This window comes from Acipenser ruthenus, chromosome 11 (assembly GCF_902713425.1).
Source record: "Acipenser ruthenus chromosome 11, fAciRut3.2 maternal haplotype, whole genome shotgun sequence".
Lineage (NCBI taxonomy): Eukaryota > Metazoa > Chordata > Actinopteri > Acipenseriformes > Acipenseridae > Acipenser > Acipenser ruthenus.
This window is the reverse complement of record NC_081199.1, coordinates 2,878,866-2,896,409: the sequence shown is the minus strand read 5'-3', so window position 1 is coordinate 2,896,409 and position 17,544 is coordinate 2,878,866. Positions and strand designations below refer to the sequence as shown.

Below are 17,544 nucleotides of genomic sequence, written 5' to 3'. Positions count from 1 at the left end.
TTCTAGTGCAGTTATAATGGATTCTAGTGTTGTTACAATGGAGTCTAGTGCTGTTACAATGTAGTTGTAGAGCAGCCCAGCCAGCTACACTGATCAGAGATTTATCTGAATGTACTGGTATATAAGTTTCACTGCTGTTTACTTAGTGTTGGCATGTCTTAAATTCTCAGTGCTAAACCGACACGTTTGCATGCTGTCTGAATGCGCATTATTTAAAATGATGTCCAGTCTGCGACGGCCCGGAGAACACAGTCGAGCTCCACAGACAATGTGAAGTCAGGTGCTGTACCGGAGAGTCCTCTCTTTCCAGGAGTGTTGGTTCAAGCAGACAATCGCGGGGAAACAGGTTTCTTGTCTTGGTTTTGTGCTTTATTTAATCTTCAGAAAATAAAAAAATAATAATGAATTCACAAAAGCATTCCAAAAGGAAACCACAGGTTTGTTTTTACAGCTCACACGCACTGAGAACATGCTTGAAATCTAAAAGTAGGACTGCGGTGAGCGGCACTTCATATCAACTAGGCAAGGCTCTTATTAAGACAGGCAAGCGTGGAACTGTAAGAGCTTCACTGGAATGTCACTTTAGTTCTAATGGAATTACTTTAGTTCTAATGGAATTACAGGGTAACTCCTGCCTTCTGTGCAGCATTACCAGCATGCACAGCAAAGGGGGTGCAGGGTGAGGGACGCAGCACAGCATTGTACTAAGCAAAGGGAGAACATCACCCAAGGACAGCGAGGAGCCCCGAAGCTATTTAAAAACTCAAGCTGCTGCTTTCAATAAACTTTCAACATGTACCTTTTAAAAAGGAAACCTAGAAAAACAGTCAGCATTCTTCACATACAGAACTCTGTCAGCCAAAGCTTCATTATGACAGCCAGATAATGTGGTAACGAATAAGGACATGGCACTGCAATTTACAACAAACACTTTATTACTGAGGAACAACACAGAAGCAGACACACATATAGGAGACACACAGAGTAAGAACCAGCACAGGCTGGGGCACCAGCCTTTCAAACTGGCAAATGTGGGGTGGGGGGTCAGATCTTTAAAGAAAACAAATTTACACCAACTCAAAAATAGTTTGGTCAGTGTTGCACAACTTTTCTCAAAGTGCGGTTGGAGTTGTGTTCTCGCACATGAGGCTCAGTTAACCCAAGAGAGTGGGTCACACCATTGAATACAACTCCTAATTAAATGTGGTTTCAGAACTGTGCGGCAGGATATCGTTTTACCCTTGTCTGTTAATGAATTGTGAAGGGTAGATTGTTAGAGTCCCAGTTTACCAGTGTCTTCCCATGAAACACTGACTCCAGTGGCATACCAGTTTTGTATGGGAAGCTGTGAAGTGAACTGGGAGCTATAAAGACGAGTGTGGGCTGCAGGATTGAAAAGGCCTCAGGAAGCACGGCTAACAGATCTGAGAGCTCTCAGCAATGTGCAGTAGCGTGTGGGTGTGCATGCGAGTGGGTGAATGTTCATCCGCTACACGCACAGTGGTGTGGGGGATCCAGCTGCAGACACAGAACACACACACAGACACATTACAACAGGATCACCGCCTCGACACCACAACCACAGGGATTACAACACAGTGAAACGGATCCGCTCCCCGCGAGGCTCACCGGAGAGTTCAATAATGCTTTTGGTCCACGTGCCCTATTCAAAATGCCGTAGGGCTGGTGCAAGCTCCTTCTGTCCGAGCTCAACATCGGACTGAAACACAGTGGTTTTTGTGGTCACTCCACCCCCCTCCCCATCCCCTATCCACTGTCCCAAACAAACACAAGTCCGCCGCACTCGGTATGTCAAACTAATCCAGTTTCACAGTCGGCGGAGAGAAGGCTACAACACGTCTATTTTTTTTTTCCTTGACGTTTTTAGATGCCACATCGTATTATAAACAAATTAAGAGGCATGTACATTTAAAAAATGATAATAAAATAAAAAAAGCCTTGCTTACTTGAAATGCATCATCAGCAGAACCACTCTCCTTCCTTCAGTTTAAAACTTAAGAAAGCAAGTCCACCCTGCCCTCCCCTAAGAACAAGGAAAAGAGGTTCACTCTGTGGAGTGCTGCTTTGCTCACCATTCTCACTCTTCTCGGCTATTCATTAAACCAGCTATTCTGCTGAAACATTGATTACATTGATTTTCTTAGCAATGCAATTCCAAAAAAAACCCAGCCTGCTTCTGCAGACGGAGCTTACTGAAGCCATCCGAGTGTGCATGCATTCCCAATTTGCAGGGGCCCCAAAAGTGAATCCACATGCTGCCTGCTGACGTCACGGGAAGCCCACAGTCCTGAGTGAAGGATTCATGAATTACAGGCTGGTGCAGCAAGCAAGGATCCCCACCGTGCACACTGCAAACCAGGGCAGCCTGCGCTGCTGCAGGGGTCAAACTGCACCGTGATTCTCACAGAGTCCCCAGAGCCCTACGCAAAGTCCCGAGCACATCTCACAGAGAATTTAAGCTTTTGCGCGTGTTATTTTCAGTGTGTGTGTGCAGCACTAAATCACCAAACAATACAAATCATCACAAATAAAAAACACTGTATAAAAATCTCGGTATGACCATTCTGAACTACAGCAGCAAGAGCAACACAGGGGACTCTAGTAAGACGCTGTCTATCACAGCCCTGTCATTTACTGCTCATGATATCCAGGTAGGATCAGGTGCCTCCTCAGTGTTAAAATCAGTGCATCACTGAATACAAAGTCACAACAGAAAGCTATTTTTCAATACACTAAGCTGGCTCACAAAGTCAAGTTATTGTGCTCTGGAATTTCAACCTATTGAAAAAGGATGCTGGGTAAAGATAAGCCCTGTTAAAAATCACATCGGCCCTCTCTGCCAAACCCCAAAAGCTCTGCTCGTTAACACGTGTTTGCAGGAGTGTCTTCTCAGCGCTTGGATCAGCTAGTGACCGACAGAGACTATTCACACATGACAAGCCCGGGGCGTGCAGCCCCATTGAAAAACCTTCCGCACAAGCCAAGGCTGAAGAGCTCAGCCTCATGGGGGGTTTCTTGTAATGCTGGCAGCAGAACAAACGCCAGCACTTAGACTTAAAGTCAATGCCCTTTCTAGACGTCTCATTTGTTTACCAAGCTATAAAAGGTTCAAGGTGTTGTTTCTAACCTCCCACTGCTGCAAGTCGCAGCGACGAGGCTTCAAACTGGGATCGAGCTGGACGTCGAACTGCTGCTGTTTCTGTACGCACTTGTGCATTCCACCGCTGCAGCATCAGCAAAACAGAGGCTGACTCAAACAGCTCTCCGTGTCTGCCTGCGTCACAGAGCAGTATCTGCTGAGCCGAGGCACCAGATACAATATCTGTTCTCTGTGCCTGCTGTGACACAGCGTTATCACAGCGGACAGTATCCCAGGAGCCATGGCATGTAAAGAAAGCTGTCTCACCTCCCTCCTTATGAATAAAATAAAAAAACAGCAGAGAGATAGAGAGATGGTCAGATAGATAGGCAGGCAGAAAGTAACACTACGTGGTGTGAATGGGTTTTGGGTGTGAGGATAGGGGGCTGATGGAAGGCAGCAGGGACGTTTCAATGCATCTCTCTCTGGGATGAGAGCAAGGATTGTTTGTGTACACAGCTTCTCAACATCTCTACCGGATCTCAATGAAATCTCAACAGAAGACTTCCAGGAGACGAAGCCTGGAGCAGGAGGAGAGGAGAGACACGGAAACGTTTCTATCAAGACTATACAGTTTAAACAGAGCCTGGAGTCTGAATGAAGACTGAAGCCTCTCTCTGGCTCGCTCTCTTCTCTTCCATTTCATGTTCTCTCATTCTCTCTGTTCTGGGAGTCACCGCCCCGGGGTGAAAATGTAGTCGAGGGCCTGTCTCTCTGCCGCTGCCACGTTGGGATGCCACAGGTCCACCATGAAGACCACGCGTGGGCCGTCCGCCACACTGCCTGCACAAAACACAACCGTCACGTCAGCGCCACCTCATCCAGACCTGGGGTCTATGTTACATAACCAGAAATAAATCACAGGTACAAATACAGAAACATACTAGAGAACTTCCTTTTTTCAAACAAACGGGGTCACCAAAAGAGGTTGAAAATACAAGAATAATGATCAAATGACAAAGAAACACATAATTGAACTGCAATTACTTTGAATTACAATTACGCAGGTGTGCCAAGGTTCAACAACAATTGAACAACAGTCAATTACAAAAGACACAATTACAACAACAATTGTAACTGAGTCCAGCTCTGACTTCAGCCCGGCCCCACGCTTGCTGTTGTGTTGCTCCTGATAATACTGAACTACCCTGTTCCACTCACTTCAGTTCTCCTGAGCACTGCACTGGCTGTGTCATTCAGCACGTCTGCTCCCTGCGAGGGCATCTTCTGGGACCCGCAGAGGGATGAGAAAGCATGTTTTCAAAAGGGGCTAGGTTTGATTTAAGAAATGAAAAGCCCCAAGCAGGCTCAGGCTCTCTCAGCATTTAACAGGAGAATCTTGCTCAGTGGGGCTGGCTGTGTTTGCTGCTCAGTCCCATGGCTGCACTCCTGCAGAGAAGGCTGGCTGTGTTTGCTGCTCAGTCCCATGGCTGCACTCCTGCAGAGGAGGCTGGCTGTGTTTGCTGCTCAGTCCCATGGCTGCACTCCTGCAGAGGAGGCTGGCTGTGTTTGCTGCTCAGTCCCATGGCTGCACTCCTGCAGAGGAGGCTGGCTGTTACAAGGCTGTATTGAACTCAGCCTGCATTGCAGAGGACTGGCACGAGATATGCAGAGCAAGGAGACTGCCCACGTGAGGCTGGTATCCCGTCTGGATTCTTGTGGTGCATCAGGTCACAGGAACCCCTCCGTGGACCTACATCCTTATCATCCTAACCAGGGTTTGGGATCAATTCCTGGTTTAAAATCAATTCCCTTTGCTTCTTAAAGAATCTGAATTGATATTCTAGAGTCATAATTATTGTGATTGTTCAAACTGCTTTTTAATTGACTTCAATGTAAGCGATGCTCATTTTAATAGAATGCTGCCGATTGCAATTTTAAATCAGTGCTGGAATTGATTAAAAGGAGATTGGAAGTGAAAATCAGGAATCGATCCTGAGCCCGACCCTCCTCATGCAGGCGTGATGTTTAAATCCAGCTCCTCCATGCCTGGAGCTCCCCACAGCGATGGACTCACCTTCGTGGAAGGCAGTGTGCAGGAAGGAGTCATCGAACAGGAGGCAGCTCCCCTCAGCCCAGCACTGGGGCTCCCCGCCCACCACCAGCTCACAGCTACTGGGGATCTTCAGCCCTGAGGGAGAGGGGGAGGCGCTGGTTTATCCACATGTTTTAGAAAACAAACAGGCCCTATATCATCTGTCCACTTGTGACTATACAGAAAAAGGACTTCTTTGCAGCTTTGAAACAGCCTTTAATTAAAAAAACACACACAGACACAGAGGCACGTCTATATCTGCATTATCTACTGACCGAGTTAGAACAGATACACATTGAGATCCCAGATTGAATAACACTGCAATTACAATTACTCAAAATGTGTTTTATGCAATGGATTTTACAGTGAATTTTCAATAATTAACTAATACGAAAAACAAAACACAGTGGCTGAACACATGTCTACTGAGCCAACGTGCGTTTAAGAATGCGTATCTAATTCCCCCCCGCACCCCTCCGTACCCAGGTGGCAGCGTATCCGCACGTTGGTGGGGCCGTAGTGCTCTGTGATGAGCGTGCCGGGGCTCAGCACGGAGAAGCAGGCGTTCCCGAACACGTTGTTCCCGATGAAGGTGCGCAGCGAGCCCAGGATGCGGTAGGCGCGGGGGCAGCGGCGGCAGTTCTGCGGCACGCTCACGCCCTGGTTCACCAGGTAGAAGGTGTGCCACTCCCCGTGGGGGGTGCTGTTCGCCTTCCAGCCCTGCGAGGGGGACAGGCTGCAGTTGGAGAACGCCTGGTGCACCGCCTCGAACTCGGCCAGCAGCACCGACCAGCTCCGCTCCAGCAGCTCCACGTCGTGCTTCTGCGCCTCCCGGGAGAAGTAGGGGGAGGTGGGCAGGTCCGGCAGGAAGAACACCTCCGGTTTCTGGATGGAGGGGCGGCTGGCTAGGTATCGCCCCTGCTCCCGCACCCCCTTGTGCACGCGGCCCATGCCGGCCCAGGTGTAGCGCTTGGCGTACTCCTGCAGGTTGTGGTACAGCCGCTGGTTCAGCCCCTCGCTGTGGGCCGTGCAGCGGAAGCACTCGGGGGAGTGGCAGTAGCTGTAGCCGTTCTGGGGCCCCTCCCCGTCGCCCCGCTCCGCGAGGAGGGAAGCGCTGGAGGGGACCAGCACTCCGGCCCTGTAGCTCCGGGGGGACGAGGCGGCCTGCTCGCGCCCCACGCGGTAGCAGTACCAGATGAACAGCAGCAGCAGGCAGCTCACAGTGGCCAGGGCGCTGGCGTCGCAGTCCCGCACAGCATGCATGCCGCCAGCCACCAGGTCACGCAGTCCGTCCAGAGACCAGTCCATAGCAAGAGGGGAGGTTAGAGTCTGGGGGGGCTCAGGAGATGCTGCGAGGGCTGGGTGTCAGTAAACATCGAGGGCTCATTGAAGAGAGGGGCAGGAAGCAGTGGAAACGGGGAGGGAGATGGTAAACCACCATAGCGATACCAGCAACCCAGGCAGGCTGGGAGGGGAGGGGGGGTCTATCTGCCTGCTGCCACGGTGACGATCTCAGAGGTCACTGCTGAGGCTGCAAACGCAGGACCTGAAAAAAAAAAAAAACCAGCAGCTAAACTGAGTGACAAAGAGCTTCAGCAAAACCCAACCCCCCCTCACCCCAGGGATAGAAATAAGACTCCCACTGCATAGCAGTTTGATCCAATGCTGGTTTTACTGTGAGTTTAATAAGACACACCTGAGCTGGTTGCCTATACACTGGGGCTAATCAAGCTTGTATTTAAACCTGAGTGAAACTGCTCTGCCTAGACATCCTCTGCTGTCTCTCTGTGTTTAAAGCCTCGCTGACTCACACTTGCCAACGTTTCACAAAAGAATTGAGGGAAACAAAACAATGATCCCTCCAGCAGGTTGAAGAGACAAGCGAGTCACTGATGGAGGGCTCTGAACAGCATTACTTTTAATGCAAATAACTCTCCAGCATTCCAGTCATTTGAACTAGGAATACAAATTTCATTCAACCACTTCTGAACACCAGCTGAATAACAATAAACACCTACAGCAGAACTGGCTGACAGCTCGATCCAAAAAAATAAGGGATAACCTCACCCCCTAGATACTGCTACAAATTTAACACAGGCGTGACATTCCATGCTGACCAAATGCCCATAGCATGTATAATCTGTGCTGCCACACACAGCCTCGCTTTATTTTATCACTAAAAAGTCACCAGGAAACTCTTGCAGAGATAACAGTTGAAAAGAAGACCTGTCTAAAAAAAACAGTCAGGCTTGTGGCTACAGTGGAGTGAGTGTGTGTGAGTGCGTGCGTGTGTGTGCGTGCGTGCGTTTAACCTTCTCAAATCAATACCATTAAGGTTATCTATCAGTCTCTCTCTTTGCAGGAGGAAGCACTAACAGATGAGAGGCTCCTGCCAACACCACAGCAATGCACACTTTGTAAGTGGCTGGGATTTCTCAGTCTCAGGTGACACGGCATTGCACTGGAGGAAGGTATGTGCTCTCCATCACTGCAGTGATGACACAGCCCTCTCCTCTCCTCTCCCTGCAAATGAAATGGTTAACTGTGGGAGACAAAATGCAGGCAGAACTGCCAGGACACGACGACCCAGCGTCAAGACAGGTGCTGCTGTCGCGGATTCCGATCAGTGATGAGCTGATCACTAAAACGAAAAACACACACCAGCACAGCACGCACTGTAAAATCAAACCGCACACAGCACGTCACATTTTGGGCATGTTTTTTTATTTTATTTTTTTATTCAACCTCTTAAGTCGCCGGCCTCTGCCCCGCGGTCTGGTGCTACGATGAATGCTCTTCCACACTGACATGTTTCACAAGCAGAGGTACCTGTCCGTCAGTCGAGCACGGGTAAATCGGGGGGGGGGGGGGGGGGGGGGTGATAATGATTATGTAAGTTGGCACTTTTAAGTTTCTGGGCAGACAGATACATTTCGATCTGGTAATAATACACACGCACAGAGACAGCGTTGCCAGGAAAGGCTAGTGACCCCGCAGGGCACGGTCTAAAATGTGATATTAGATTCATGTTATTATTTTAAATGCAGCACACAGCTGTTCTGTCGTTTGTCTCTCTGTATCGAGCATGCGAGCGGGCACAAATACCGAACCCTGTGGGTTTGTTTATTGCTACGGATTATCATTTGAACTACAGTACCACCACGCTTGACGAGAAATAATCCAGACTCATCTGAAAATAATAAAAAATATTACACAAAACACACATTTTAAGAAACAAAACAACAAGCATACACGTGCGGTTAAAATCCTCAAAATGTTTACTTCATAAATAACAACGCACGCCCCCACCCAAATAAATAAATAATTAAATAAATAAAAACAAATTGATATTGATAATAACAGCCAGGTGGAACTAGAATGCTAGGGTGGCTGACATTGAAACACGCTGTCTGCAGGATATTGTTATTATTTTATTCAAAAGGCGAATACATGTTATTTACTTACCAGATTGATTGTTTCCTTCTAGTATTAAAATACAGACACGCAGTTGTCTGAATCTCAAATCTCTCGCCCAAGCAAGTTCTGTACCTACACTAGACCCCTGGTGCAACAGATCCGACAAACACCGCCACCAAACCGGAGACGCTTCATTTTTTATCCTGTAGTAATAATAATATGCATGACGAGGCAGCGCAGCCTCCGCCCCTCTCTCCCTACACACAGCTCGCCGTGCCACACTGCAGCGCGCCCCGTCACTACCTCTCTAATCACCGGCGCTGAAGAACCATGCGGCTGTCTCTGACACCGCTTCATTACACCCCAGCTTTTCCGACAAACTACAAGCACTTGCATAGCATGCAAACAGTATTTATTTAGAGAAATAAACCGCAACCACCCTCATGCCCCCACGCCCAACCTACCTGCAGCATGCTCAGCATAGCTGTACACGCGACGTCACCGCCTGACTATGAATGCGACTACCTGATGCGCGCAAGGTATCCCTGGGAATTGGAGTCTGTGGCTTACTAAAAAAATAAAAAATAATAATCATGCAGTTTTCAAGCGCGACAGATTTTTTTAAAAATAAACAAGTCATCTATTTATTTCTCATGGAATTTTAATTCTGAAGAATAATATGTTTGTCGACGACGGGCGGGGTAGGCAGAAAGAAGCGGTTATAATTTTTGTTTTGTTTTAAAGACTACAAATCCCGACGTTCCCTGCAATGACTGTGGGAAAGCAGCCACGCTGTGACGTGTCTTGTTAAAGCGACACCTAGCGGTGCTCAGAGCACTTTACAAAGGGCTTGCGCAGGTCTGACGTCACTGCCTGTGCTGGGAACCCTAGCGGTGAATGAGCGACCCAACAGCATGTTCAATCTGATTGATTTGTGATCTGCTTTCTGCAACAGCTGATCCATCAGAGCACTGAATTCCATCATCAAAACATCAGCTGGCTCTCTAGTCTGTTTACATGTCCTGCAGTATTGCAAGCAGACTGATTTGATACCAATTGCTATCTTAATAAGATTCCATTTATTAATTCCAGTATTCCAAAGTTACACACATAGCTTTTAAAGATTTATCATTTCTGTAACCTGGGTGGAAAACATCTTACTCTACAGCTGTGCCGAGTCACAGTGTTCTCCAGTGTGCTCCTAATATTTGTTTAACCTTCACTGACTCACAATCCCGTGCCCTTTGCCGTGTTTCACATAATAAGACACACGCACACGCACACGCACACACAGAGACACACACACAACTTTTTTTTTTTTTTTACCATTTATTTAGGGAAATCTGTAACGTTCATTTTATGAAAATTTACATTACAAGGCATAAGCAACACATACATCAAAATAATATTTCTTTGTTTTAATATAATACTGTGTTATCAGAACTACAACATACTGTTACTAAAAGCTGCTGTACAAACCTGTCAAAATGAACAAAGTGCTGAGGAATGTTTCAACAGTATCCCAGCTCACTGTATCAGCACCCTAATCAGTGAGGGGCACACAGGCAGGCTGGAGACAGCATTGAGATCTCTGTGAGATTATCGCAATGCTGGCTCCTAGACCCAGCATTGTGGAAGTCGTACAAATCCTTCCACCGAAATCAATAAACAACATTATAATCAATGATCAACTGAATTATTGTTCCGTTTTTTAATTTACATTAAAATAGTTTTTGCTACTTTCAGAAAACATAAAGAAACGTTGCCCTTTGATTTGAAATTCCAGTGAATGTTTTAATATATTCTACCAGCTACCCCATTCATCTCGTTTCTAAAAGCCCGTCCCTAGCGTTTATCAAGGTCCCCTGTTAATAAGCAGTGGCTTGAAGAATAACATCCAGGTTTCTGACGCAGTAGTGCAGGGACCCCCATGTTGAATTTTGCTGCCTGTATAAAACATGCAACCCTCTATAGCCTTTATTCTGCTGTGCCTGAAACCCCTTAATGGACAGACCCTTCTATCAGAGAGATGTTCATTTTTAGATGTTAGATGCTCGCTCACTCAATGGACATGGTGCTGGTCCTTCGCTGCTATATTGAATGCCGTCTGCTGTAAATGGGTTTCCAGTCAGTTCCAGTGTTTTTTAAAACTCTTTTTTGTGTCTTTCTGTAAGTATAAAAGGAGATCAGTCCTCGCCTCTGTCTGCTCTCTCTGCCCCTCCTCTCTCCCGGGTCTCTATCACCTTCTCTCGATGTAACAAACTCTAACCAGAGACCTGTCTGCCTGCCTGAAACAAGGTGAAAGGATTGAAATAATAAGTTCTATTAATAGACGGGCTGTTCACAAGATATAGCCTTCGATGGCTCTTCCACTCAGGTGTGGGTAGAGAGGAGGAGCAGGTCCAGGTGGCCTCCTCACAGAGGGATCAGTCCAGGGGATCACTCAGAATCCAGAGTCAGTCCTTGTTTAGATTTGTTATGTACAATATCTTCGGGGGTGGGGTGGGGGGTGGGGGGCAGGGAGAGGGGGGTGTGGGGGCGGAGGGGGGGGGTCTCTCATATCGAAACCTCGTACTCTCTCGTATCCTGGAACACAAACAAAGACACCTTCATTTCAGACGTGTGCACAAAAAAAACCAAGGAGATTGTTACAAAGCAGCAGTTACTGGCATTGTCATATCCTTTCTGAATGAGAGGACTACAATACCCAGAACGCCCTGCTCGGAATCTTACCCCTGTCTCATAGATGGGGTTGTCGAACTCCGTCTCCACGGTGATCTGGCTGTAGGGATGGGTGTACATCAGGGGCAGTCGCAGGTTGGAGTGGTATCGACACCTGGGGTCAGACAGACAGACAGGCATGGTTATGTACTGCACTTCATATTTATACCAGTACAGTCCAACTACAGTGGCGCTCCAGTGGAGCAGGCGTGCACCGTGTGATGTAGACGTAGGCTCCTCCTAGCAGCACAGAGAGGATGAGGACGGGGATGAAGATCGCCAGTGCCATGTTCCCTCCATCCAGGGAGGACTCCGCTGCGGCTTCAGCTACAGAGAGAGAGAGGGGGGAGCAGAGAGGGAGGGGAGAGGGGGGTGCGAGATTAGGGAGAGAGCTCTCATTCCAAATTTGTTTCATTTGATAAATCTCTATTGTACTGAATATCTTTTAGGTTATTGGCTTAATTCTTTATTCTGGAAACACAAATATTCCAAAAGCCGTGCTTTGGAAATAAAAACCTCAGTTCACTTCCTGTTTTCTGACCAATGGTCTAGCAGTAATCATACCACATGTGACTTCAGCGCAGGAAGTGGATGCATACCAGGAAGCAAAAGCACATTTTCTCTGTGTGCTGCAGAGTTTTTCACGCTTCTAAAGCCCAGCATACAAAAGATGTTTCCATACACTGGGCTTCAGAAGTAAGAAAATGTATTGAACAGTCTTTAGCGCTCCTTTAATAAGCAGCTGAAGACAGTGAAGAACATCGACACGCACTCCCTGACACTATGGCAAGCACTCACCTTCCAGCGTGTGCTCAAAGCTCTCCTGGTTCTCTGAAAAACAAAAAGGCCAGTCAGAGGCCAGCGAGAGTAGTGGAGAGACAAAGAGAGGGATGGAGAAAGAGACGAGTGGAGAGTGAGGGATGGGAGAGAGCGAGAGAGAAATACTCCGGAAGTATAAGAGCCCCGCCCCACCCCCTGACCCCTGACCCCTGACCCCCTCACCTCTGCAGAGTGGCAGTGGGCCGCTCCAATAGGACGGGTGCCCCAGCACACACTTGATGGTGATTTCTCCAATCAGCTCAAAGCCTTCGTAGCACATGAAGGTGAGAGACTCCCCCGGCAGGTAGAGGTGCTTGTACAGGATCTGGTACCCATTCTCAGGGAGGCCCGGGTTATCACAGGACACTGACTCCTCCGCTGTGAGGGAGAGGAGAGGGGAGAGAGAGGGGAGAGAGGGGGGAAAGGGGAGAGAGAGAGAGGGGAGAGGGGAGAGAGAGGGGAGAGGGGAGAGAGAGGGGGGAGTGGGGAGAGAGAGGGGAGAGGGGAGAGAGAGGGGGAGAGGGGAGAGAGAGAGAGGAGAGAGAGAGGGGAGAGAGGAGAGAGAGAGAGGAGAGAGAGAGGGGAGAGAGGAGAGAGAGAGAGGGGAGAGAGAGGGGAGGGAGAGGGGGGAGAGGGGAGAGAGAGAGGGGAGAGAGGAGAGAGAGGGAGAGAGGGGGACAGGGATAGAGGGGAGAGAGAGAGATGGGGAGAGGTGAGTGAGAGGGAGAGAGGGGGACAGGGAGAGGGGGTAGATGGGAGAGAGGTGGAGAGGGGAGAGGGGCAGGATAGACAGAGGAAGAGAGGGAAGGTGTCAGAGTAGACAGAGAGAGAGAGAAGTCGAGATGGTGAATTACCACATAAAAATGACAGTTAATGTAATGCAAACCCTGGATCAGTTGTGTTGCTGCAGATTCCTGAGCCGTGTTCCTGTGTGGGTTTGATTCCTTCCCGCTCCCTCGCTAAGAGCAGCACACACATCCCTGTATCCCACACAGTTACCATGGAAACTGCAGCTCCAGGGCTCAGGGCTTTGTGTGTCGCTAACAATAGCACTCTGAGTGTGTCTTTGTGTGCAGTCTGCCAGTTACCTTGAAAACACACCAACACATTCCAATGGAGTTCAGACAGGGAACAGTACTGCTGCCTTCAGACAGGGGGCAGCATTCTGTACTCTGGGTTTCAACAATGCTCTTCAGCAATGATCTTTAGCAGACTGTGAAGCTTCAGCTTGTGGACTGTTTTATACTGTTGTCTTTGTTTTGTAATTAACATGCAGGCAATTGTTTCCCTTTGGCTGAGGGCTGAGAGGGTTTGAAATCAAATGGTTTTTATCCCTTGTTTAAATCCATTCCAATTAGGAGCATACCTTCCTCTGCCGTTGCTTAACTAATGAGAAAGTTACTTTAAAAACTCCAACTCCATCATTCTCATCATCATTACTGTTGGGAGGCAGTCCAGCAGCAGCTCTAGTAGTAGAGCATGTTTATTATTATGAAGACTCACAGGAGCAGCGAGGAAGCTGTGAGGTCCACACTGGGGTGCCCGTCTCTCGCCCGTAGCAGGTGAGCATAGCGCCGCCCTCCAGGATGTATCCGGGAGTGCAGGTGTACTGGATGGTGGTGCCGACGAGCAGCTTGGGGTCCGAGAGGGTGCGGCTGGAGTGCTCCACCTGCCCCGGGTCACTGCAGTACATGACTGGAGGGGCAAACATCACATCCTATTGTAACAGCTGCAGGGGGGCTTCAACACAGCTCACAGACAATGTTTACACAATGAAGTGTCCTAGTGTTACTGGAATTCCCTTTGCTGCTAGGAATAAGCGTTTTCATTTTCACTGCATTTCGATCACAATGTGCGACACAGACCCGTCTCTCTCCTATTGCATAGCAGCTTTACCCATTCCAGGTTTTACTACCAGCTTGATTAGCCACAGTGTATAGGTAGCAAGCTCACGTGTGTTCTATTAAACTCATAGTAAAATCAGGAAAGGATCAAAGTGCTATGCAATGGGATTCTTATTTCCCTGGTTCTCCCTTTCCTCTCTCCAGCCCTGATCCCCTCCATTGCCTCACACACCCTGCCCCTCTCCCTCTCCTCCTCTCCCCCCCTGACTCACTCTTCTCACAGAAGGGTGGCTGGCTGCTCCACACCAGGTCCCACTGGCAGGTGAGGGTCTCGCTGCCCACGATGTCGTAGCCGGGGTCGCACTGGTAGGTGATGCGGGCGCCGCGGACCAGCTCCGTGTGCGACGTGGTCTTCCAGCCGTTCTGGATCTCAGGCAGGTCAGAGCACGAGTCGTTCCGGGACACCTCTGCAACGAGAGCAGGGGCGCTTGCTTTGCATCTGTACCTGAGCATTCACACACTGACACACAGACACACACTGACACAGACACACACTGACACAGACACACACTGACACACAGACACTCACTGACACACAGTGACACACACTGACACAGACACACACTGACACACAGACACACACTGACACAGACACACACTGACACAGACACACACTGACACACAGACACACACTGATACAGACACACACTGACACACAGACACACACTGACACAGACACACACTGACACAGACACACACTGACACACAGACACACACTGACACAGACACACACTGACACAGACACACACTGACACACAGACACACACTGATACAGACACACACTGACACAGACACACACTGACACACAGTGACACACACTGACACAGACAAACACTGACACAGACACACACTGACACACAGACACACACTGACACACACTGACACACACAGACAAACACTGACACAGACACACACTGACACACAGACACAGAGGCAGGCCCTCACCCATGTAGTTGATGATGAAGCCCTCTCCCTTTCCGAACACCATGCCGGCGGGGTCCGAGTGGAACTGCACGGTGAGGTCGGGGGTGGAGGAGTACAGTTTGAAGGGGCTCGTGCCCCCGATGTACTGCCCCAGGATGCGCGTGGTCACCTCGTCCCCATCGTAGATCGTCATGATGTCACTGTTACTGAGGTTGAGGCTGCGAGGAGAGGAGCAGGGAGCACAGCTAGATACAGGGTGCTATACAGTGCGCTATACAGGGGGTTATACAGGGTGTTATACAGGGTGTTATACAGGACACTATACAGGGTATTATACAGGGTGTTATACAGGGTGTTATACAGGGTTCTATACAGGGTCCTATACAGGGTGTTATACAGGGTGTTATACAGGGTGTTATACAGGGCACTATACAGGGTGTTATACAGGGTGTTATACAGGGTGTTATAAAGGGCACTATACAGGGTGTTATACAGGGTGTTATACAGGGTGTTATAAAGGGCACTATACAGGGTGTTATACAGGGTGTTATACAGGGTGTTATACAGGGTGTTATACAGGGTCCCATACAGGGTGTTATACAGGGTTCTATACAATGTGTTATACAGGGTGTTATACAGGGTTCTATACAGGGTGTTATACAGGGTGTTATACAGGGTGTTATACAGGGTGTTATACTCACAGGTGGATGTCGAGCAGGATGCGGCGCTCCTCCCCCACGTGAATCCTCCAGCTGCAGTCCTCTCCCTCCCCGTAGGTGTCGGGCCAGTTTGGGGACAGGATGAGACCGCTGGGGGCAGAGAGCTCCCCTCCACACAGAGCTGGGAGAGTGAGAGATAGAGAGAGAGTGAGAGAGAGACAGAGAGAGAGAGAGAGAGAGAGAGAGAGAGAGAGAGAGAGAGAGAGAGAGAGAGAGAGAGAGAGAGAGAGAGAGAGAGACAGAGAGAGAAGAGAGAGAGAGAGAGAGAGAGAGAGAGAGAGAGAGAGAGAGATAGCTGCACTGGGGGTGGAGGCGTACCTTTACATACAGGCTCGGTGTCGTTCCAGTAGGGGTCCCTCAGATTGACACACTCGATGACGGGGGGGGCCCTGCTCCAGGGAGTGCCCCGCCTCACAGGTGAACTCCACGATGGTGCCCACGTTGTACGAGGGGTCAGAGGTGGTGAAGTTCCATTCTGGAGGTAGGGCTCATAGCAGTGCCCCCGCTCGAACGCTGCCGGGGAGAGGGGGGGTGTTTAGAACAGGTTTGGACTGCAGCAGTATTCCAGAGAGCATGCCTTTTTCTATACAGGATTTCAGGAGGGCAGCACCTTCGTAGCGGATGTTGAAGCCCGTGGCGGTGTGTTCGGTGTCCGAGGTGAACTGCACGAGCACGGACTGCCCCTCGCTGATCACCCCCTCGAACGGGACCAGTCCTCCGTGCGCCGAGTCAAACAGAACCGTAGAGTTCTCCCCTGTCCCACTCAAAACCAGCACCCTGGACAAGAAGACACCTCAATGTTACCAGCAGCACCCCAAACACCAGACACCACGTCTCAGTGTTACCAGCAGCACCCCCAAACACCAGACACCACGTCTCAGTGTTAACCAGCAGCACCCCCAAACACCAGACACCACGTCTCAGTGTTAACCAGCAGCACCCCCAAACACCAGACACCACGTATCAGTGTTACCAGACACAGACACCCTCTCCTGTCACCCCTCACCTGTCCCCCTTGCCAGCGAGTGCCAGCCTCTCAAAGTGCAGGTGCAGTTTCTGAACTCCGGGTGCCTCCAGACTCCAGCTGCAGTTCAGGTTGTTGCTGTAGTTCCCGGGGTGATTCGGGGACAGGACCCTGCCGATGGAGGCATTGCGCACAGTGCCCCCGCACAGAGCTGAGAGAGAGGACAGGGGAGAGGGGAGAGGGGACAGAGAAGCACATTGTAAGCCAAATGTTCCCTTCTGGATGACCGCTGCAATGATCTAATGTGATACACAAGCTAGTCACAGTGTTCCTTCTTTCAATATCTATATTCTTCAGCTAAAAGCCCAGGATGTGTTAGTATTGGGCTGTGACTTACTGCAATAAACATGTGATATAAACCCATGCACAACGTCCCCTAACGAGCACGATGAGCGTTATCAGGTTGGAGGAAACACAACATGTGATTAAAAACAGCGACTTCACAGTCTTCACTGCACACTTACTGACAATATCAATCCTGTACATTTAGTGAATGCAATGGGAGTTTTAAAAAAAAAAAAAAGTGAAAAGACACAGGACTGCAAGTCCCATCATGCAGTGTGCTGTGAGTTGAGTTTTAAAAAGAAAAGCCTGATGGCATGCAGGACTACAAATACCATGTTGCACTCACCCTTGCAGCTGGGCACCTTGCTGCTCCAGTGTGGCCGGGAGTCGTTAAGGCAGGCGAGCGTGCCCTCGCCCTGCAGCTGGTAGCCCAGGTGACAGTGGAAGTGTGCCGTGCCCCCGGGGTGCAGATCCATCACAGCAACCTCGCCGTAGTGAGGCCGTCGGGGCAGTGCGCAGCTCAGCAAGAAGACTGG

General features: G+C 49.3%; 1 protein-coding gene and 1 pseudogene across 2 annotated transcripts; both read right to left on the bottom strand.

Annotated features, from left to right (window-relative positions):
• Positions 1–917: 917 nt before the first annotated feature.
• LOC117428551 (aspartate beta-hydroxylase domain-containing protein 2-like) lies at positions 918–9,155 on the bottom strand. 2 transcript variants are annotated; one of them, XM_034047672.3, is made up of 4 exons: positions 9,077–9,155; positions 5,678–6,741; positions 5,178–5,291; positions 918–3,943 (listed from the first exon to the last, which is right to left on the bottom strand). In XM_034047672.3, the coding sequence occupies exons 2-4, from the start codon at positions 6,501–6,503 to the stop codon at positions 3,834–3,836; spliced, it is 1,050 nt and encodes a 349-aa protein (XP_033903563.1). In that variant the 5' UTR covers positions 6,504–6,741; positions 9,077–9,155; the 3' UTR covers positions 918–3,833. The 2 variants fall into 2 exon arrangements, with proteins under 2 accessions (XP_033903563.1, XP_033903561.1); XM_034047670.3 differs by lacking the exon at positions 9,077–9,155 and adding an exon at positions 8,661–9,069.
• Positions 9,156–9,932: 777 nt separating this feature from the next.
• LOC117426206 (seizure 6-like protein) overlaps positions 9,933–17,544 on the bottom strand; it is a 27,112-nt pseudogene continuing 19,500 nt past the window's right edge.

Bases quoted from the DNA above. Each gene is read 5' to 3' on its own strand.
- LOC117428551 (XM_034047672.3), bottom strand. From the start codon at position 6,503: ATGGACTGGTCTCTGGACGGACTGCGTGACCTGGTGGCTGGCGGCATG. The intron at 5,292-5,677 runs GTACGGAGGGGT...CCTCTCCCTCAG, and splicing joins GCGGATACGCTGCCACCTGG to GGCTGAAGATCCCCAGTAGC. The intron at 3,944-5,177 runs GTGAGTCCATCG...TGTTTTGTGCAG, and splicing joins GCACACTGCCTTCCACGAAG to GCAGTGTGGCGGACGGCCCA.